The sequence below is a fragment of the Caloenas nicobarica genome, chromosome Z (genome assembly GCF_036013445.1).
Source record: "Caloenas nicobarica isolate bCalNic1 chromosome Z, bCalNic1.hap1, whole genome shotgun sequence".
Lineage (NCBI taxonomy): Eukaryota > Metazoa > Chordata > Aves > Columbiformes > Columbidae > Caloenas > Caloenas nicobarica.
Window position 1 is genome coordinate 84,570,506 of NC_088284.1, and position 22,931 is coordinate 84,593,436.

The 22,931-nt window shown below is 49.6% G+C and overlaps 1 protein-coding gene across 1 annotated transcript; it reads left to right on the plus strand.

Annotated features, from left to right (window-relative positions):
* Positions 1–492: 492 nt before the first annotated feature.
* DCAF10 (DDB1 and CUL4 associated factor 10) lies at positions 493–20,843 on the plus strand. Its single transcript, XM_065655679.1, has 7 exons — positions 493–810; positions 4,987–5,100; positions 10,095–10,292; positions 10,740–10,942; positions 11,686–11,796; positions 14,113–14,258; positions 17,064–20,843. Exons 1-7 carry the CDS (start codon positions 509–511, stop codon positions 17,430–17,432), a joined length of 1,443 nt encoding a protein of 480 aa, XP_065511751.1. The 5' UTR covers positions 493–508; the 3' UTR covers positions 17,433–20,843.
* Positions 20,844–22,931: the final 2,088 nt, after the last annotated feature.

The following is a 22,931-nucleotide window of genomic DNA, read 5'->3' on the forward strand; positions in this document are numbered from 1 at the left end:
TTTCCTCGGTCACTCCGCACCTGCTGTTGGTGGGACCGTGGGGCTGCGGGTCCCCAGGCCCAGGGATGAGCGGAGGGGTCGAGGGGGTCGAGTCTGCCTGTGCCCCGGGGCACGGCGTGTGTGTTCTGGGGTCGGGGCCGGTGGCGGGGGGGCGGTTGTGGGATCCCGGGGCTCGAACCTGTGTTCCGAGGGTGGTTGTCACGCGGCCCGAGGGGCGGTGAGGCGGGGCGCGGTGACAGGGGTGGGGGCGGGGGCGGGGCGTGGAGACGCGGAGGCAGGGGTGCTGGCGGGGGCGGGGCTGCGGGGTGGTGGCCCGGAGGCGGTGGCCCGGAGGCGGTGGCGGGGCTGCGGGGTGGTGGCCCGGAGGCCGTGGCGGGGGACGGCTGTGGGATCCCGGGGCTCGAACCGCGGACTGCGGCGGTGGCGGTCACGTGTCCCGCGGGCGGGGCGGCGCAGGCGCGGTGCCGCGGCGGAGGCGGGCGGGGGCCATGGCCGGTCTCGCCGCGCCATGAGCGCCAAGGCGGAGGCGCCCTGGGCGGGGACGGGCGGCGGTTCGGCGGCCCCGGCGCCCGGCTCGCCCGGCGGCATGAAGCCGGCGCTGCCGTCCGCCTCCCCGCGGGCCGTGCCGGGGGGCGGCCTGTTCGGGTGGCTGCGGGAGCGCTGCCTGGGCCGCAGCGCCGCCGTGGAGCCGGCGCGGGACACGTTCCGCGCCATGACCGGGCTGTACGGCTCCATCCAGCCCGCCGACTCCATGTACCTCAGCACCCGCACGCACGGCGCCGTCTTCAACCTCGAGTACTCGCCCGACGGGTAGGGGCCGAGCGCGGCTGCCCGGGACCCGCGGGTCGAGCTGAGCGCGCCCCGCCGGCGGCCACCGGAGCCCCCGCCGCTCCCCGCGGCTGCTGCCGCCCGCCCGGCGCGCACAGGGGAGCCGGCCCCGCCGCGGCCGCTGCCCGGCCCGGCTGCGGGAGGGCGCGGTGCCCCGGCCTGGGAGTCCCGCCGGGCCCGGCCGGCGCGGGGTGCCTGCGGGGGTGACCCCGGCCCGGCGCTCTCCGCTCCGGGGGTCCGAGCCGGCCGGGCTGGAGGAGCATCGGGCCCAGCCCGGGGGGACGCGGGCTCCTCGGGGCCGCACGCGGGTGCTGGTGGCCCCGCCGGCCTTGCCCGCTGGCGGCTGCAGAGCTGCCGGGCCGGGAGCCCGGCTCCCCCCTGGGCCCGGCTCCCCCCTGGGCCCGGCTCCCCCCTGGGCCCGGCTCCCCCCTGGGCCCGGCTCCCCCCTGGGCCCGGCTCCCCCCGGGCCCGGCTCCCGTGGGCCGTCCGCTCGGTTTGGGCTCCAGGCCGGCAGCTGCGCGGGGGCAGCGGGCGCAGAGTAGCCCGGGGGGAGCAGAAGGGGCTCCCCGGACCGGGGGTTCCCTGCCCGTCGGGGCTGCTGGGGCCTTGGTGGCCGCTCCTGCGGGAGAACGGGAGAGGTAAACTGAGGCACGGGGTTGGGTGCAGAGCTCTTGAACCGTTTCTTCAATTCCCAAAAGTGTTCGTGTCTGATGTCGTCAGAGGGCTAAGTTTCTGTTTGAAATGCAATACTTAGTTATTCATTCATTTTGGGTTCCATGAATTTTGTGAGTCTGGACTGGTGAATGAATTCAGAAGTGTCCTGCTGTACGCTTGTGTAACAAAGGCAAAATCGACATTTGGACTCATTTAGAATAAAAGGAGTCCTGGCACACCAGCTCAGAGCAGAGCGAGTTCGTCTCCGAGATGTCTGCATGTCTGTATCTTGCAGTGTGCTTGCATGTGAAGCTTTCTGGGCAGAACTTGCAGCATAAGGTGGTCTCAGCAGTGTTTTCAGTTTGCACAGTCAGAATTGAAATCGTTGTTACCCTTGGTGGCTGGTCAGCTTTTCTGTTTTCAGTAAGTTTTTATCAGAAGGGAGTTCTGGTCTCCATGAACATATGAGCTCATGACAACTTTGCCATGTTTGTGCTGTAGAGCCAAGTTTCAAATCCTTATTTCTTTCTCCATTTTTTGTAGGGGACAAAGCTAAGCTCCAGAAACTATCAGGGCCATTCTCTGGTGACTGTTGGAAGGTAATTTACGTTGTAGGTCCCCAGCCAGGTGTGCTGAGGGGTCCTGAGCTGCAGGGTCCACTCTGCTGGACACGGTGTGCAGAGCTGGGATCGCAGCTTAACTGCAGTGACTGAACTGGACAGATACCTGTGTGTGGCTGTTCTATGCTGCTGTAGAAAGTGCCAGCTGCAGCAGTACAACTAAGCTGTGGTTTAACATTATTTGTGCAAGTTTCTGGCAAAAGGCTCTAAGTCTGTGTTCCTCGCGCTTCCCTTGTGCCTGATGCTCATGAGGCTGCATGGTGAGCTGGACCAGGGACCTTCCCTCTCCGAAAACAAACCCAGCAAAAAGGTTCCTGTGTCCAAGGGATGTGTCCATGGATCTGGTGTTCCATGTAGCTGCAGTGTGTGGCCCGGCAGGCCAGGACCGTGGCACTGAACCTCAGTTGTCTTAATACCAAGTGGAACAGCCCAAACCTTCCTCCCTTCTGCATGATTCTCTGCTGGTGAGGCTCAGCTTGGAGCCAGCACAGCATCCCAGGCTGGTTGGGGTGGATGGGACCCCCAGCCCAGCCCTGATAACGCAGGGTCACCGGAGCAGATCACACAGGTCGGTCCAGGCGGGTTTCAATGTCTCCAGAGAAGGAGACTCCACACCAGCTCTGGGCAGCCTGGTCCAGGCTCTGGCACCTCCCAGCAAAGAAGTTTCTCCTCATGTTCAGATGGACCCTCCTGTGTTTCAGTCTGTGCCTGCTGCCCCTCACCCTGGCGCTGGGCACCACTGAACAGAGTCTGGTCCATCCTCTGACACCCACCCTGAGATATCGATCCCATTGATCAGATCCCTCTCAGCTTCTCTTCTCCAGCCCAACAGCCCCAGCTCTCTCAGTCTCTCCTCATCACAAAGATGCTCCAGACCCCTCAGCATCTTTGTGTCCCTCCCTGGACTCTCTCCAGTAATTCCTTGTCCTTCTTGAACTGGGGAGCCCAGAACTGGACCCAGTAACTCCAGATGGGGCCTCACCGGGGCAGAGCAGAGGGGGAGGAACAACCTCCCTGCCCACACTCTTCCTCACACACAGACCTTCAAGACCTGTGGTGTGCAGCAGAGTCGCCTGGTCTCTGGAGGGAACCATGCGGTCCCCTGTGTCCCTGGGCTGTGCCCCTGCAGCTCCTGGCCCCTCGGGCAGGTCTGGGCAGGGGTCTCCAGAGCCGGCGTCGCTGGGTGTGCTGCTCCTGCCCGACACCGCCAGCCCGTCAGTGCCTGCAGGGCTGGGGAGCTTCCAGGCTTGGCTGGAGCTTCATCAGCCGGGACGTCACTTGTCACGTCATCATCATTGGACCTTTCCAATGCCCAGGAGAGGCTGGTGGGAGCCGGACAGGCTGCTCACGGTGGGCAGCTGAGGTCTGCTGGGCCCTGTGAGCTCTGCAGAGATCGCTCTGGTCTCATTCACAAATAGTGTGTATCCTGGACAAGGTCTTTGGTTATTTTTCTCCTAGAAAAGCTGTAAGCGCATACACAGGGGTCTTCATCTGGGGAAGAAAAGGTGCTTTTTTAAAAGGAGGTAATGTACTTGTAATTGCAGTTTGTGGAAGTTGTTCTGGTTTTGTCAAGTGAATTAGGTGATATAATAAGACACCGATTCTTGCTCCAGACTTTTCTGTGTCCCCATGGTAATGGTAGTGTGGTTTAGTGTCTGTTGTGAAATTAATCTTGAAAAACAGGGGTAACAATCAGCCGTGTTCCCAGCCTGAATCTCACCTAATGCCCAGTTTGTGCTGGTGTCAGTGCCTTGCTCTTGTGTCCTTTGTCCATCACTTCTGCATTCAGAAAACAATGCCCGTTGTAAGACAACTCTTTTTCTTTGTAGTTCAATAGCATGTGATGTCTGATCCCCTGCACTTCTGGCTATTTTAAAAAGTAAAACTTTTAAATCTGAACTTTATAAGCTTTTAGTGAAAAAGTGACTCAGTTGGAGAAGGGCTAGAAATTTTAAATAAACCTTTGAATCAGTCTTATTTCTGCCTTTAGTGTTCTCTGACTTCACACTATTCTGATGTAGAAAAATGCAGGGGGTCAGCAGAGCAGCAGCAGCAGTTGGATTCTTGGGGAAGGACGCTCTCCTTCAGAGCTTGCTTTAAAAATTCTTTTCCTGAGTACACAACCTGAACACCTCTCCATGCTGCTTTTGGGTGGATACCGAACCCAACAGCCGTCACAGTCAGTGTTGCGGAGAGAGGAGGAGCTGGGACGTCGTTACCTGCAGAAGTTGGCGCTTGCCCTTAGAACCATGAATCGCAGATTCCTTTCCACTTACTCTTGGGTGCTACTGTCCTTTTTTCAGTCTTTCCTGCAACATTAAGCAAATATCCTCGCATGAACAAAGCAGCGGGTTTCATGCCAGAGTTGATTCTTCTTTTTTCCCAGACGGGAACCCCTGAGTTTGTGCACTGCAGTGATGGGACAAGTTCATCCTCAAGTAACTTCTAAAAAAAACCTGATGTAAATATACTTAACCATGTGATTTAAATAATGCCGTCATTGGATCTGTGAGGTACATAGCCGTTCTGAAACAACCACCTTGCATGTTAAAAAAAGTGAATTAAAAGATCCTGTGTTCTGTCCAGTGAATGCACTAGCTGTGCATTAATTACACCAACAGCAGGGCAAGACTCGTGGTCTCTCAGAAAAGAGAGGTTAACTTCTCCAGAATGAAACGGCATGCTATTTTCTTCTACATTTTTGTGTATTCGCTGCTTCAGAGTAGGCATCTGCAAGAAGGCAACAAAAAATTACGAACACTGCTGCAGGTTCTGCAGGTTGGAATGTAAACCCCAGCTGGGTGAGAGCAGGGACGGGGGGCGGCGTGCACACCGGTGACATTTCTGCTCCACACACGGGTGTTTCTGCTCTGCTCCCCTGCAGGTCAGTGCTGACTGTCGCGTGTGAACAGACTGAAGTGCTGCTTTTTGACCCAATATCTTCAAAGCACATCAAAACCCTCTCTGAAGCTCACGAAGACTGTGTAAATAATATCAGGTAGGTCAGAAGGAACGAAAAACCTCACGTTTTGTCATTGCGTAGATGCTTTTATTTCGACAGCGTTTTAAGTTGGTGTTGCGTACTTCCTTGGGGCGAGCAGGTCTTGTGAAGCCGTTGACCTGCAGTTTGCTCTGTGCCATTTTCCTTCTCTGCGGTGTCGGAGGAGGGAAAGGCTGGAAAGGGAGAGAGGAGGAATCTGGAAGTGATGTGTGATGCTGGCAGGTGGTGTTATCGATGGAGAAGCTGCAGTTTATGGGAGAGGAGTGTTACGGTATTATCACCTGCTTTAACTGGCCTTTGGAATGCCCTGAGTGAACACAGTAAATCAGAGTGTAATGAGTAATGTGTGGTTTATGTTTGAAGTACAAGTCTGAGACCATAGCAAGGTCAGGTATGTACATGAATATGGCTGGTGTTTTGAATCGTAAGAGTAATTGCCATAACTGCATAGAAATTTCCAAACAAAGATCAGCTGCTTTAAATGCAGGTGTGATATAGAAAAACTGGTAAAGTGAAATGACTTCCGCAATTCAACTTGAACTCAGTATTTATGATTTAAATACTTTGCCTGTTTCTCAGAATTAAGTGGGAAACAGCAAATGCAGGAACCTAAATCATCAGTATTTTTGTCATGTAATACTTTTCCTTTTAAATGCTGTTATTTCTAGGTGTTCTGGATCTGAGGACAGACTTTCATATGTGAACTTAAGACACTTTTTCACCTTGAGGACAGTATTGCAGCCTCTCTTCACTCAGATCCTCAAAGCAAAGCAGACATACAAGACCAACAACAACAAAAAAAAAACCAAACAAAAAAACCTCCAAGAAAACTGTAGATACAATCTGAGCATTGCTCCTCTGAAGAGCTGAGTGAACAATGTCTTTGTGCATTAATCAGATAAATTAACGTTTTTCACAAGCTGCCTGTCCTTTTTAGAAGACACTAAAGTTTTACATCAGTTGGATGTCTTTCACAAAGCTGAAGTAAAAGCTGGGGCTAGCTGAGGCAAATAGATGTTGAGAACGCTGGTTTCTCTGAGGAAATGCAGCCTTTCGCGTGTCTTGCGTGCCAGTGGTTGTCCTTCAAACATGCTTAGTTTTTAGGTAAAGCTAGATGAGAAACAAAGGCTTGTTACCAGGATACGGGAAAGCAAAGGCATGCAGGGTTTGATTTTCGCACATCCCTCCATTCCAGCTGCTCCTGCCGGGGTTCAGGTGAGCCGGTCTGGTCGTGTTGTATGTAGCACGTTCTGTTGAGGCTCTTGCAGCGCTTGCCCATCGCTGCTCTTGGGATTGTGTCTCATTCCTCGGTGCATAACAGCCCTGGAACTCCCTGCTGCCCACTTCTCTTATTTGGAGCATCTCCTTTCTTTCCAGTTGGGCTGTCTGTGAGGCTTTGCTAGTTTGTTCCTGGTCCTTAAACGTGTTTTCTCTGTGTAGTTTGACTTACATAAAAATACCGGTACTACCTCCAAGCAGGTAACTCTCAGATTCACCGTTATTTACCAGACTAAGGTCATTCCTAGCCACGTGTAGTAAACTTGCTGCTTTCCTTCAAAATGCTTCTTAAAGCTTTATTTTGTCTTTGTAGGATATTGGCATCTTCCTCTGTGTTTTCGAGCATGTCCTCACTTGTTTGTTTTTACAAACTTACTTAAAAGGAACTTAACTAGGTTCTGTAATACACAGTTAGTGTGGCATTACCTGGAGCGTTGTTTCTGCTTAACAAACAGGACTCCAGCCACTGTAGTGCTGCAGAAATTCCTTGTAATAAGCGCCAAAAATAAAAACCATAGCTGGTGTGCGCTGCAGCAGGCGCCTCGGAGGTTTGTTGGTCAGGGAAGCAGGTGCCGGTTCTTTCCATCGGTCACTGAGGACTCGTGTGTGATCATCCCAAGCAGACATTCTTTTCCCACCTGCATTTGGTCAGGTTTTGAGCTTACTTAAACCTCTCTTGTGGCAGAGCTCCGTGGCACAAACGTTTTTTGATGAGTATTTAATAGTGTTTTTAAAACTTGCTAGCTTAGTTTGAGGCCCTCTGTTTTTGTTGATGTTTTCTAAAGTAGGAAGACAAAGAACAATTAATCTCTATTTGCTTTCTCCATTTCGGTCAGTTTTATATGCCTGAGTCATATACACCTTCAATTAGCTCTTTTTCAAATGAATCCCGGCCCACTTGGCCATCCTCTGTATCAGAGCTGTTTGCTGCCGTTTGTATCTCCATTTCTTCTGAAACCTGTTAGTGGTGGGTGAAGCAGGGCTGCCTGGAGCATCCAAAGTAAGGGCAAATGGTGCATTTATACAGACGAGGTATGCTCTGTTTTACTTTTGCCCTGAAAATCTGGAATGTTGAACTCTTCCCATTGTGGTTGGTTATTTTTCATTGGAGTTGTTGCTGTTTTTACATGATGTAGCCTGGTTCTAGGTCTAAAAGGTAAACACTCTTTCTAGGAGTAACTTACTACACATCCCTCTGTAGATCGTTCTTGCCTTAGTGTTCATGTGCAGCTACTTGCGGTGTTTGTCAGATAGGTTTTATCTTCCCTTTTATAACACATCAGGTGTGGCTTTTTTTTTCCAAATGCCTTCCTTGGGCATGAATTCCAAACATAAACCAGTGTGCTTTGCCCTTCTAAAAGTATGGACATGGATAAATTGCAGCGAGATACGGTTCAGTGCCAGGGTGGGGGTAACAGTTGGACTCGATGATCTTGAAAGTCTTTTCCAACCAAAATGATTCTGTGATTCTGTGAATGTGGTGTGATAAATTCTGACCTGTGTAATGCAAACTCAGTAACTATCCCGTGATTTTTCTCAGTGAACCTAAGCACTTGTCTAAGTAGGCTTTCAAACCAAGTCTTGGCTTCACGTGGTGTTTTTGAAAAATCTTGCCTTTGCTTTAGCAACCTCTAGACTCAGTGTATTTGATTTATTACCTAGCTATGCATTTCTAGTGCTGATTCCAGCCCTTCTGTCTGATGCAGTGTTTTTACATCAGATATTCTTTCCTTCTGTAACCTCTCGAAGGTGGTTCAGACTGCCTCATACTCCTCAGGAAGGAGCGATATATAAATTGAATTTGGGCTGAAGACCAGGGATTATAATGGTGAAGAACAACCACCTGAGCAGGCTCAGTACTTAACCTGACCAGTGTAGGAATCCAACTAGTGTGACCCATATTCTTTTCCCATTTCTCATCCTCTCCCAATATGACATGAGTGATGAGCCTGTCGTCTGTTAAGGAGGTGGGAACTCAAGACCTGCTGAGTGCAGGACATAGATGCTGCATATGGGGCCCTGTACACGTGATATAAATTCACTGCTGCATTAAAGTGTACTGTAGATCTGCAGTATGGAAATACGCAGTGAAATACCGAGCAGCAGGCTTGCTCCTCTTGCAGTAGTTCGTGTTAAACAGAATTTTGTGTTGTATTGTGGTTCAAACCGAAGGCACTCAAGTCCCCACCTGCACATCCCGTTGAAGGGGTCTATGAGTCTGGGTGTCCTGTGCCACTTGTGCAGCTGCTGCTTCCAGAGACAATCTGAAATAATCACCCTAAACAGTGCCCTGCCCTGTACTTTGAATCTGAAATAATCACCCTAAACAGTGCCCTACCCTGCACTTTGATACGCGCACCTGCTGCTGTGCATTTGAAAAGCCTGACTTCACGTGTCGGCTTCAAACAAACCGTCCTGTGGGGAAAGGAAGGGCGGGAATGTGGGAGCACGAGCCCCTGGTTTCTGGTGTAGATTTTTGGGGCTGTCTTGGCAGTACGAAGCCTCCTTGGGTGCATGGGGTCTGCGCGGCTCCTGCTGGAGCATCATGCAGCTGGACAGGCCCCGACACAAACCATGGGCAGGAGTGGAATGAAATGGTCTGGGGAGGTGTGCAAACAGCGGCTATGTTCAGATGTAAATCCAGTGCATGTTTCCGAGATAGCAACGCTGCGTGTAGCGCCAGCCCTGTGTTAGTAAAGCAAGCCCCACATCGGCCAGTCGATCCGCTGGGCTAAATCTCTGGGAAAAGGAAGGGCCTGCAGAGCCGCCGTCCCCAGCAGCCTTGGGTTCCTCTGCTCCCCGCCAGGTTCCACAGGCAGGTTCACGTTGATCAGCTCTGTCTCGGGCTTTGCCACGAGTGCCGTGTCCTGCGGTGTTGGGTAACGGGGCTGGGACGCTGCACCTGAGCTCACCGATTGCGCGAGGTTTAAAAGTATTGCAGGACTTCTGGTCAAACTAACAAAAGGGAATCTTTATTTTAAAAATCTGCTCTGAGTGCAGGGAGCTTGTGTCTGTGGTGAGGAAGAGAGGAAGATTTACAGAACAGCAGAGGAAGAACAAGGTTGGATATGCGGGTAGAAATGAAGAGAGTAAAGAGCAGCGTGGGTTTAATTAATTACGCTGGGACCTTGTGTGGTGTGAAATGAAGATAGAATTGCTGTGTCCTCTGGGGCTGCATATCTGTAGTAGCGAAAGGATCTGGCAAAACTGGGGAAGATGAAAGGCAGAATTACGAATGCTCTGGGCTCTTGGGACCTGCAGGGACACCAGACCGGTCAGTGGTCAGGAAGGTGACCCGTCCTGGGACGTTTGTGCCTTACAAAGGCTTGTGAAGGTTAAAGCTGAGTATTGTCCAGATGGGCAACTGATTGAGCTGCCACAGGGATTCTGTGTGAGCATTTGTCCCACTGGTGGCTTGGTGGTTGTGCAACATTTACGCAATTCGTTAAAAAAAAAATTTAAAAGGCCAACAGCCAAAGAAACCCTTTCTGATATGCCTCTGTGTTTTTACTGGTTTTCTACTAGATATATACTACTGGTTTGTGTCCCAACAGTACTGTTTTAATGGAACTGTTTTATTGGCAAATATTCTGATTTGTTAATTTTTTTGTGTGGCCACTCTGTTCACTTCTGTGCTAGCTTAAATCCCTGCTTAAGAGTATTTAAATTAGAAAAGTCACTAAGCAGGCACAGTATTTCTCTCCCATTTCCAGGTTTCTGGATAATCGACTGTTTGCGACGTGTTCTGATGACACTACAATAGCACTTTGGGATTTGCGGAAGCTGAACACAAAAGTGTGCACTTTACATGGTCACACCAGCTGGGTCAAGAACATCGAGTACGACACCAACACGAGATTGCTGGTGACATCGGGGTTTGATGGAAACGTGATCATCTGGGACACAAACAGGTACATGGCTGTGTTTGTGCTGTTGCATTTCTAGAACGCGCAAAGACGGGGTTTTTCTGTGCGAGATGGAAGACTGGCTCCCTTGAATGGTGCTGTAACGCATTCTTAAATGCGGTGGTTAGTTTATAGCCCTTAACAAGAACTTACATCACTTTTACATGGTAATAGTCCAGTAACTAGAAAGAAAGCTTTTTCTCCTGATGTGCCAAAACATAGTTCTCCCTTTTTGAAAAAGTCCTGTCTTCACTGTTTGGCAGTATGTAAATGTGACTTCTGCCATTTCATTAAAGTCTGATTTAAGTAGGATAAAGACAGTACTCAAAAGAAGTTTTGGGATAAACAAGGATGCTCAGCATGTCTTTGGCTCTTCTGAACATTATTAGGGACCTGAGTTGAAGGTAATTGCAGGTAATTGCAGCCATTTCTTGTGCTTTTTTCGCTGTCCAGGTGCACAGAAGATGGATGTCCCCACAAAAAGTTTTTTCACACCCGTTTTCTTATGCGAATGAGGCTGACCCCAGATTGTTCGAAAATGTTGATCTCGACCTCCTCTGGATATCTTCTGATTTTACATGACCTCGACCTAAACAAATCTTTAGAGGTTGGCAGCTACCCTATTCTAAGAGCCAGGAGGACGACATCGAGCTCAGGTGAGTGCTGTGCCAGCCTCAACGTGACGCTCTCAGCCAGCGGCAGCAGCGGTGCAGTCGGGGATTCTGCCCAGCAGCTCTGCAGCTCGGTGGCTGCTCTGTTGTTCGAGGTCTGTGCTGTTGTGTGGGATGTTCTGACTCGGGTCAAGTGTCGGGGTGACTTTTTGATGCCAGGACTTCTGCACCGCAGGACATAGTGCCTGTGTCTGTCACCTCATGCTGGATGTCTCCAGCTTTATTTATCTACTGTCCTTGGTCCTGTGATAAAAGAAATTTAACCCGTGTGGGGTGGGCTGGCTGCATGTGAGCTCCCGCAGCTCGTGGCTGTTGTGTAGCTCTGCGGCCGCTCTCCACAGTGGACCTGCAAGAATCGGGCATCTGAAATTCCACTGCCTGCTTCCTCCTGCTTTGTGGCAGAAACTCTGCAGTTTGGGGCACCAGGTACCACAGGAGTGGCCTGGGGGACAATTCGTACCCCAGCTTCCAGCAGGGACAGCGCATGAGGAGGAAGGAGCAGCTCGCCTCTTGCTCCCGGGGAACGGGTTGTGCCAGCGGTTCATTTGTGTGAGGCACAAACAGAACGGTACTTACAGACTGTGAACTGAGCTTCGAAAAGGGTTTTCTTAACAAGATGCCCTACCCTTACCCTTTACTTAACATTTTGTAGGAGGGTTAAGTGGGGGACATGTGCAGTAACTGGGCTATGCTTAGTTGTGTGTTCACATGGTTGGTGCTGTTTGCAGACATAACGTCGTCGGGTTTGTCTGGTCCCCGAGCTGCTGGTTCACCGTGTCACCAGAATGACTCAGGTCCACTCTCAGAGAAGCACCTGCCACGGTCCTCCCAGCGAGAAGGTAGGAAAGGACTGAAAAAACAATATTAAATAAATCGTGGGCTTTGTATCCAGAAGAGGCCAGAGTTTAACAGTGAAAAACTGCATTTTTTTCTCCGTGACTTTTGAAAGAATAGTGTTGCTATGACTTCTATTAAAGAAATAAAATATCACTGCACACCAAAGGCTGGAGATGTAATCAGGTTTTTTTCCTGAGAAATCTGATAATGGCAACAAGATCTTTATTTTATATTAGTACATGATTGTTATGCAGAGGTGCTCCCTTTCCCTTGTGTTTTTCACTCAAATAAAGTTCAGGTGAATGACCTTTAGGGGAGGAAAAAAAAAAGGCAACAAAAACACACACACAAAACCCAAAACCAGCACAACATAATGATTCGCTTTTTGTTTTCCTTAACGGTGGGAATATGTGTCTGCAGGAGGAGTCAATAGCGCAGAAAAAGAGTATGCAAACAGGTCTTATAGGCGGATGGAGTGTTTTGTGAAGTTCTGATTACAAACTGACTCCTACCTAACCGCAGAGCTGAGAAAACTGATGACTCTGTGATTAGTAGGTTTTGTCTGAATTTAGGATACGCTTTCAGAGAGTCAGCATGAACTTGGAAAATTGGTAAATACTTTGCGAATCCCATGCAATTTAAAATATAACGTTGGGTTTTAACTAGTCATGGCTGTGAGATCCTCAGACACACCTCTGCAGGGAGGAGGCTGATCTGGGTGCCAGGGCAAGATCTACCCGTGAAAAGCTTTTTTGGGGAGGACAAGCTGCACACAGCTGATCAGGCTTTGGGAAGAATTTGGGAAGGACACCATGCAACTTTGAGAACCAGTAGTTCTTACAAAAAGAACAATCTTTACAGAATCACACAGAATCACAGAATGTCAGGGATTGGAAGGGACCTCGAAAGATCATCTAGTCCAATCCCCCTGTCAGGGCAGGAACACCTAGGTGAGGTTACACAGGAAGGCGTCCAGGCGGGTTTCAAATGTCTCCAGAGAAGGAGAATCCACAACCTCCCTGGGCAGCCTGTTCCAGTGTTCCGTCACCCTCACTGAGAAGAAGTTTCTTCTCAAATTTAAGTGGAACCTCTTGTGTTCCAGCTTGAGCCCATTACCCCTTGTCTTACTGTTGGTTGTCACCGAGAAGAGCCTGGCTCCATCCTCGTGACACCCACCCTTTATATATTTATAAACATTGACGAGGTCACCCCTCAGTCTCCTCTTCTCCAAGCTAAAGAGACCCAGCTCCCTCAGCCTTTCCTCATAAGGGAGATGCTCCACTCCCTTCATCATCTTTGTTGCCCTGCGCTGGACTCTCTCCAGCAGTTCCCTGTCCTTCTGGAACTGAGGGGCCCAGAACTGGACACAATATTCCAGATGAGGTCTCACCAGGGCAGAGTAGAGGGGAAGGAGAACCTCTCTTGACCTACTAACCACCCCCCTTCTTATACACCCCAGGTACCATTGGCCTTCCTGGCCACAAGGGCCCAGTGCTGGCTCATGGTCATCCTGCTGTCCACCAGGACCCCCAGGTCCCTTTCCCCTACACTGCTCTCTAATAGGTCATTCCCCAACCTACACTGGAACCTGGGGTTGTTCCTGCCCAGATGCAAGACTCTATATTTTCCCTTGTTATATTTCATTAAATTTTTCCCCGCCCAACTCTCTAGCCTGTCCAGGTCTCACTGGATGGCAGCACAGCCTTCTGGCGTGTCAGCCACTCCTCCCAGTTTGGTGCCATCAGCAAACTTGCTGATAGTACACTCAATTCCCTCATCCAAGTCGTTGATGAATATATTGAATAGTATTGGCCCCAGAACTGACCCTTGAGGCACTCCACTAGATACAGGCCTCCAACCAGACTCCGCCCCATTGACCACGACTCTCTGGCTTCTCTTCTTCAGCCAGTTTGCAGTCCACCTCACTACCCAATCATCCAGTCCACACTTCCTCAGTTTAGCTGTGAGGATGCTGTGGGAGAGAGTGTCAAATGCTTTGCTGAAGTCAAGGTAGACCATTTGGTTTTAACGATAACACAGAGCGTATGTGTGGAAAGTTATCTCCGACTTAGTTCACAATATGAGGTGATTTAATGCAGGGTCCTGGAAGGCAGATTTCAAAAAAGGAGCTATTTGAAATCAGAACTGAGCCCACTGGTATCCGCTTCAGTTGTTCATACAACCTCTTTGGATTTATCCCTCCACAAAGGTGCAGTCGTTTCTAGCAGCCCGGTGCAGGTGTCACGCGTTGGACCTGGTTTCAGCACTAGATGGTGACGGTCGGTGCTGAGACTTTACCATTGACTTTCTTCTTCTAGGTGGATCCCCTAGGAACAGTTTGGAGGTGTTAACACCGGAGGTTCCTGGAGAAAGAGATCGAGGCAATTGCATCACATCACTACAGCTGCATCCAAAAGGGTGGGCTACACTCCTTCGGTGCTCAAGTAACACAGATGACCAGGAGGTAAAAAAAATAGGTTTTTAAAAAAAATACGCTAAGATGTATCAATCATACAACTATACTGAAATTTCCTTCTTTTGGAGTAAATTTGCATTTGAATAAATTATTATTTTGTCTTCTTACAAATGCATTAATTTTACACCAAGATTATGATTTTTTTTTAATGACCTCATATGACTTTGCATCCTGCATTAAGTTCTTCTGCTGCCCAGATCTTTCACAGAACACATATTATAGCTCATGGCTCTGTTAAGTTTTCAAGCAATACTTGTGCTGCCAAATATGTGACTTAAAAATGTGCGTCTGCTGAAATACAGGAGGTGTGAACTTGGAAAAGACAGAGGATTAGAGAGTTGTGTACTGATGAATGTGGTTTAAGTTGAGCAGAGAAGCCTCTCTGGACTCCACCAGCACCCTGGGCTGTTTTCTGCCCCTGCGGGTGCTCCGGGGATGAGGAGACCCTGCAGCTGCAGGTTTCCCTCCTCTGCATGCTGCGTTATAGAATCACAAAATCATTTCAGTTGGAAGAGACCTTCAGGATCATCGAGTCCAGCCATAACCCAACCCAACTCTAGCACTACTACCCTGTGTCCCTGAGAACCTCATCTCCATCTGTTCAACCCCTTCAGGGATGGTGACTCCACCACTGCCCTGGGCAGCCTGTTCCAATGCCCGACAGCCCTTTGGGGAAGAAGTTGTTCCCAAGATCCAACCTCAACCTCCCCTGGTGCAACTTGAGGCCGTTTCCTCTGGTCCTGGCACTTGTTCCTTGGGAGCAGAGCCCGACCCCCCCTGGCTCCAAGCTCCTTTCAGGCAGTTCAGAGATCAGAAGGTCTCCCCTCAGCTCCTGTTCTCCAGGCTGAACTCCCCAGGTCTCTCAGCCGCTCCCATCACACTTGTGCTCCAGCCCCTCACCAGCTCCGTTCCCTCCTCTGCACTCTTTCTAGTGCCTCAATGTCTTTCTGATGATGAGGGGCCCGGAACTGACCCCAGGATTCAAGGTTTGGCCTCACCAGTGCCCAGTACAGTGGCACTATCACTTCTCCAGTCCTGCTGGTCACACTATTCCTGGTACCAGCCAGGATGCTGGTGGCCTCTTGGCCACCTGAGCACGCTCTGGCTCATGTTCAGCCGCTGTCACCAACACCCCAGGTCCTTTTCCAGCCGCTCTTCCCCAAGCCTGCAGCGTTCATGGGGTTGTTGTGACCCAAGTGCAGCACCCGGCACTTGGCCTTGTTGAACCTCAGACAACTGGCCTCAGCCCATTGACCCAGCCGGGCCAGATCCCTCTGTATGGCCATCCCACCCCCCAGCAGATCAACACTCCCACCCAACCTGGTGTCATCTGCAGACTTACTGAGGATGCACTCGATCTCCTCGTCCAGGGGAATCCAAAGCAATGGCACACTTCAAGGGCAGTGCTGGGTTATGCTTCCTCAGACTTTGCTTGTTTGTCTTAAAATGGGGTCCCAGTGCAATGGCAGCTGTTATGTGACACTTCACAGTCTGCAATGCACTCAGAAATAAAGAAAAAACTTCTTCATGGACTGTATGCAGAAAGCAAGAGCCTGCAGGTTGTGTTTGCTCCTGCTTTTGAGGTTAACTTTTCCAAGTTAACTCACGGTCTCTTAAAACTTGAAGGCCAGCACAATCCTTCAGAACACCTGGATTCCACCAGATGGTCCTCTTGCAAACACCTTTCTTTCCTGGGACTGTTTCAGAATTATTGCCATGGCAGTTGTGCAGACCACTCTGCTTTCAACACGCAGAGGTTTTATATTTGTTTTCCAAACACACAGAGAATTCTTTTAATACTTGACCAATAATGAACTGTTTAGTCAATTTGATAGCTAATGTAAATTGGGATTGGTTGGTTTGGTTTTGGGGCTTTTGTTTGTTTGTTTGTTTTATTTTCTTTTGAAGAAAGCCACCCTTTGTAATGGTAACCTCTTACAGATATGCAGAGGACTGAATGGAAGCTTAGCAGATTTGTTATAAATTTGAATACTGGTTTGGTAAACATAAACCGCTATGCAACACAGAATTTTTTGAAAATGCAAATATTATATTGGGTTAGTTGATATTGACAATTGTCCTAGTTATAACTTCCCATAGTCCTAATGTCTGCTTTACTCTGCTATTAATATTCATTAGTATTGTTCCCTTTGTGTTTATTTCAGTAGAATACAGGGAACAGAACTAAGAACACTTCTTTTGTCTTGCGGCTGAAACTGAATCTTTCCGCATGATAGAAACTTTGTCGTAGAGCTGTTTTTGCATTTGGTTTGAGATTAGATAATTAGATTACAGATTAAAATCCCTGTCTGTCTCACAAGTAACAAGCTGGCTATAGAGCTGCTTGTCACATTCCTTCAAAACCCATTTCCCTCTTGCTTCAAGATTTCTTTCCTTTCGAAGTTTAGGTCACAAAACGCCAATGGTGAATTACAAATTGCAGTACGCTAGGTTCTAGTTTATTTTAGATTTTATTTAAATACTTACTAAATTAGGCCAGACACCTGGCCAGAGGATTAGGCTGTTCTCTTTCTAGATGAAAGCTAGATTTAAAAAATTGTATCTAGCGTCCATTTAATTTAAAAAGCAGCTTTGGTGCTGGAGAGTTGTTTTGCTCAGACGGTTCAGACGCCCACGGACTGTCCCGTCCTCAGTGTCCCATGGTGGACACTTGTTGAGTCGATCAGCGATCGCGTCGGTTGTCCCGGTGTCACCGACGCGCCGCGGGAAGGAAGGAGCATTTGCAGTGCTCAGCTTGCCTTTCAATGTTCCTCTCTCTGCCTCTCCCTTTAGTGGACTTGTGTCTATGAATTCCAGGAAGGAGCCCCCGTGCGCCCCATCTCTCCGCGCTGTTCCCTTCGACTGACGCACTGCATCGAGGAAGCCAACGTGGGCCGGGGTTACATCAAGGAGCTGTGCTTCAGCCCTGACGGACGTATGATCTCGTCCCCGCATGGCTTCGGCATCCGCCTGCTGGGGTTCGACGCGCACTGCAGTGAGCTCGTCGACTGCTTGCCCAAAGAAGCCAGTTCCCTGAAGGAAATCCGCTCCCTGTACTCTCACAACGACGTGGTCCTCACCACCAAGTTCTCCCCAACGCACTGTCAGATCGCCTCGGGGTGCCTTAGCGGACGCGTTTCTCTCTATCAGCCAAAGTTCTAGACACATCTGGCGTCACCAGGACCTTCAGATGCTTGTGGTTTTTACTTCAGTTTAGTTGAAGTGTGTTCTTTCTGGCACCTGGGACTCTGGCCGCGGTCACGCGATGGTCTCTGGACGGGCGGTGGAAGGAGCTTCTGCAGCCCTGCGCAGACCTCTGCTCCTGCTGACCTGTGCCAGCCCCGCGTCGCTCTCCTGTGTCTGTAGCGTAACAATTTCCTGCAATGCAACTCGAAGGGGGATATTTGAAATAAACGCAGAGGGGGCGGCAGTTCGGCCCATGCGTGCCCCGGCTCCCGGGTGTGAGGCCTCCTTGTTCCAAAGGAGCTGGACTTGTCACCTGTGCGTCCCCGCAACGCCCACACCGTTGTCATTAGATAATGAGCTGCTGTTCTGTGCAACTAACACAGCTAGTAACTGTCACAAAAGAAGAAAATTTTTTTTTTAACTTATATCTTAATTTGGCTGTTTGCGATTGGCTAGAAAAATGAGCCAGCTTTCTGCAATGTTTTGCCGTAGTTGAAACTTTTGTTTTTCTGTGATTGCATATATTGTGTTTATTTCCAGAAGGAAGATGTTCTCGGTGGAGATGTAGCTGCATTTTTTTTTTGTTCCTCAGAGAATTCACTGGCAAAGCCTGGGCAGGGTGGGACGGGTGACGGTCGTGCCCTGTGACCGCTGCCCGTGAACTGGATGTTCGTACGACGGGGGTGTCCTTGGGTGGCCCCTCTGGGCCGCCTTGTCTCCTCAGCCACCAGCGTTTGTCAGGAGTTCGTGCGTCAGTAACAAGAACCTTCGTCCCGTGTTGGGAACTGGGCACTGCAGGATCCTCTGGTGCTCGGGCCGTGTCCCCCCGGCACTGTCTGTCCCCAGCTGGGCCTTTGCACCCCTGTCAGCCTGGGACGGGTGAGCAGCGACCCCGTCTGCAGTGACATCTGCTTGGATTTAACTGGGCTTAGCATAACATTTGAAAAACATTTGCCATTAAATCGCCTATGGAGTATGAATGCCAGCTTTTACCCCTCAAGTTAATGTAGCTGACGCTGTAAATGCACAGTTGTTTCGGTCTTGTGTGTCCATATCAGTTTATAATGTTCTCATCACTTACATGTTCCAAGATCTATTTTTTATTTTAGTATTTCACTAAGGTTTTGCTGATGAGTCACACACTTTACCTAAAAAGGACTGTCATATTCTGGTGTTCACGTTCACTGTCTCCGGCTCCGCAGTTCACTGTTCCTATTTGGAATTGGGATGCAGTGTGACTGTACAAACACTCGCATTTCTCTGCATTCCCCTCCACTGAAGGTTGTGTCCTGTTAGGAATAAAGAAACAGGTTCTCCTCCATCCCCGCCGGACCACAATGGCTTCTTCCATATGCACTTGCTCTCCCTGCTTCTAGGCTGCTGTTTTCTCATCTAATGTTTTACTAAACATCAGAATGTTGCCTGTAGTCCCTTTAATGAAGAAATCTCAAATACTGTTCTCACAGGCTTGAACTGTGTTCGTTCTGGAAGCGAAAATGCACCCGTGAAACCGAAGCGGTTTGTGGGTTTGTGTGTTCGTTCATGTGTCTGGTTTTGGTTTTTCCGATCAGAAACTCCTTGAGCTGGTAGATCGCTTGTGACTTTAGTTCTATGCCTGTTAATATGCACTGAGTGTTACTTTTGTAATTCTACCTCATGAAATGCTGTTTTTCACACGAGTGTCGCGCTGAGACGCCGACGTTTCTGTGCAAACGGTCAGTCCGACAGCGTCACCGCGGGTCCCACCGGTGCGAGCGGGCCCGGCGTCCTGCCCGTTGCTGCTCTCAGCACGTCCAGCAGACGCGGCTGAAGATGGTGGTGACAATGTGCTGTAGAAACGTTGCCTAGTTCCTCTGATTACGTTTGTGATAGGTTTGAATTAGAGTAAATAGGTAGTATCTTAGCTTTTGATCATTTGATTACTCCTTTTCAACAATACTTGGGAATTTTCGATGAAGGTTGGTCTATTTTACCTACAAAGTTCATATAACACTTACTGAAACAGTATGTAGTAGTTTATAACTGATACACCTTGCAGTTGCATCTTGGTGGAAGGAGTGATTTTTCAGCTGTCTTTCTGAATACTACTACCTTGCCTTATTGAAATAATGAATTAATTTCTTGATGAGCTTTTGGTTATTTCTAGATAGTAAAGAAATAAAAAAAAAAGTGTATGTTACTGCTATGTTTCAAAAGTTGAATTCTTAACCTTCCAAAAGTACATAAAACTGAAACGAATACCAGAAAATGTTTCTAATGTTGGATGAAGGACTAAAGCAAGGAACGGCAGTGGCTCATACCAGAGGTTTCTTTACACTGGTTTACTTTCGACCACGCGAGTGTTACGTCACTTGATAAATTCTGCAGTATTTCTACTGAAGATGGAGCGCTCTGTTTGATTGTAAAGCATGCAGTATGTTTTTCAAATGCATGGTTTCATGTTCACTAACTTCTGTAGTAAGATAATTCCTCCGTTCACGGCATGGCTGATGAGCAGAAGCAGATAAACTGTGTCATTAAGACCTCTACAGGAATGTCAGCGTGTACCAGCGTCTACAGGACCCAGCCTGGTGCTGAAGCTCGTAACCCTCTGTAATAGTCCAGTGGCGTCTGTTGTGGGAGTAAATGCGTTTTCTGAGTGTTCCGTCAGGTCAGGCTGTAAATCACTGCAGGGAGGGGACAGACACTTAATGGATGACACAGCGATGTCCGTGTGTGTGTTTTCGCATTCGTGCAGCCACAGGCGCCACTCAAACGGGTAGTTCAGGGACAACCGTGACCTCCAGACACAACTATTGGGGATAGACAAGCACAGCGACGCAGACACAGGCACTTGTTTGCACTCTCGGGAGTCTCGGTGAGGACAGTTCGGTTGCCTACGACCAGAATTAGAATGTAAACATCAGGGGTTTTTTGGGCTTTAGGGGGTGGTGGTGGGAGTTGTTTGATGTGCTTTTTTTTTCTTTTAATTTGAGTAACACTGATGTGGAGAAGATCCTGATACCACAAAACGTGGGTCTGTTGCTCTATGAAATGTGAACTCTTGGCAAAAAGAAATACACTTGCCTCATGAAAGCTTTTAAAAAATATAGTTTACAAGATTCTAAAAAGTTGGAGTAAAAGTCAACAGCCCATAATATTTTTGTCCTGCAGGAAAAACAAACTTCTCATTTCTGATCTTAGTCAAAGGTGCATTTTCTTAAGCACTAAGTATCTTCAGTTAAGGTTTTTAATACAAGAACAAATTGTGCATGTAGAATATTTTGAAATACCTGAGATTTCATAGTAAAAATTGTAGCCTTTTAATACAGTATAGGAACTATCAGAACTGCTCTGAAAATATTGTACTTGCAGCCGTACAGTAACTATTTGTGGACAGTTTATCTTGCTTGCATAATAAATTAAACATTTAATAATTCAATGAATTAAAATCCATTTTAATGTATTATTTATCCGTTCCGTAATGCTCACTGGTTCTTGCCTGTGACCCACAACCACGAAGAAAAAAAAACATGCTTAGAGCAAACCCAGCTCTACCCTGGTCTCATTCCTGCCAGGGCTTTCTTTGCTGCTCCCCTATGAGAAGAAACAGCTCCTGACAATCAGAAAGCAGGACATGTGTTAATTACAAACTATAATTAACCATTCCGTTGGCTGAGACAGTACCTGTGTGGTAGAGAACTCCCTGTGTTCAAATCCTCCAGGAGTTGCTGTTCTTGCCAGGTTTTGCTGCAGGAGTCTTGCGGTGTTGAGGTTTGGATCCCGCGATCCAAACTCGGCTCTGCCGCCATGGGGTTGGTCCAAGAGCCACGAGCTGCCTGGTGACACCTGTGCAGGTTTGGGCTCCAGTGAAGCCACAGACCATCAGTGACTGTGGCACCGTCTGAACCGAATTCTGCCACAGCACCGCGTGGGGAGCAGCCAAATGTCACGGTGTCAGGGGAGCGATGGAGCACGGGGGGCTCTGCAGGCACCGGGGTGTCTGCTGCTGCGAACGAGAACTTGACACACACAGGAGCAACGTGACACCTGGGTTTGAATTGGAAGGTGGATTTGAGCTGGGACAAAGGAGCACAAGCAAAGCCGCTGGGAAATGAGCTTGCTGGACCTGGCTTTGCTATGAAGGCAGCAATACTGAGCTGCTGCAGTTCTCTAACAAGGCCAAGTGCAAGGTCCTGCACCGGGTCGGGACAACCCCCAGTATCAGTCCAGGCTGGGATGCAGGGATGGAGAGCAGCCCCCAGGAGAAGGACTTGGGGGCACTGGGCTGAGAGATTGGCCATGAGCCGCCATGTGCGCTCGCAGCCCAGAAGCCAATGGTGCCCTGGGCTGCACCCCCAGCCCCGTGGGCAGCAGGTCTGGGGGGATCCTGCCCCTCTGCTCCGCTCTGGTGAGACCCCCCTGCAGTGCTGGTCCAGCTCTGGGTCCTCAGCACAGGACACACATGGACCTGCTGGAGAGGGGCCAGAGGAGCCACAGGAATGATCCGAGGCTGGAACAGCTCTGCTGGGAGGACAGGCTGAGAGAGCTGGGGTGTTCAGCTGGAGAACAGAAGCTCTGGGGAGACCTTGGTGCAGCCTTTCAGTGCAGGGCCTGTTGTGACAGGACAAGGGGTGATGGTTTTAGACTAAAGGAGGGAGATTCAGGCTGGACATGAGGAAGAAATTGTTGGCCCTGAGGGTGGTGAGAGCCTGTCCCAGGTTGGCCAGAGAGGTGGTGGATGAACCATCCCTGGAGACATCCCAGGCCAGGCTGGACGGGGCTCTGAGCAACCTGAGCTGGTGAAGATGTCCCTGCTCATGGCAGGGGTGGCACTGGGGGAGCTGGGAAGGTGCTGCCAATTCAGACTGTTCTGTGATTCTATGATTCTCCAGCTTGTGCACCACAGACCCAGCTGTAATGCTTTTCCATCAACTTTTCACAAAAATGAGAGAAGAATCATCAAAATGTGCCACGGAACCTCCTGTGCATACCGCAGCCCTTGATTACCCAATTAGCATAATATAGGTATACAAGGTCTTTGGAATAGAACTGTGCCTAAAAGGGACAGAGCAGAGTTTTGCAATATTGTTCTCCTTTGCTCAAAGTACTTATTACCTGAAGTCTATCTATCTCCATTAGTCTACCATTATTGGTGCAATTCCCCTTCTTTAGTTGGAAATGACTGTCGCAGTCCACCGAGAACAGCAACTGAATCACCAGCAATAATTTTAAAGATCTGCTTCGGAGGTTGGTCAGAGCTCACTGTAAGTCCCAGCTGCACGTTTCTGGTGGAGGCAGCGGCCGAGGCCCAGCCCGGTGCTGGGGCAGCTCCCGTCCTCTGCAGCGATGGGGAGATGAGGGGCACAGCCCTGAGCTGCCCCACGGAGCAGGGCATGGACCAGCCAGGGCTCTGTAACCCACCTCTCACCGCCTGCAGTGACCCCATCCTGCACACACACAAACTGCTCACTCAGCTCCACCACTCGTGTTCTC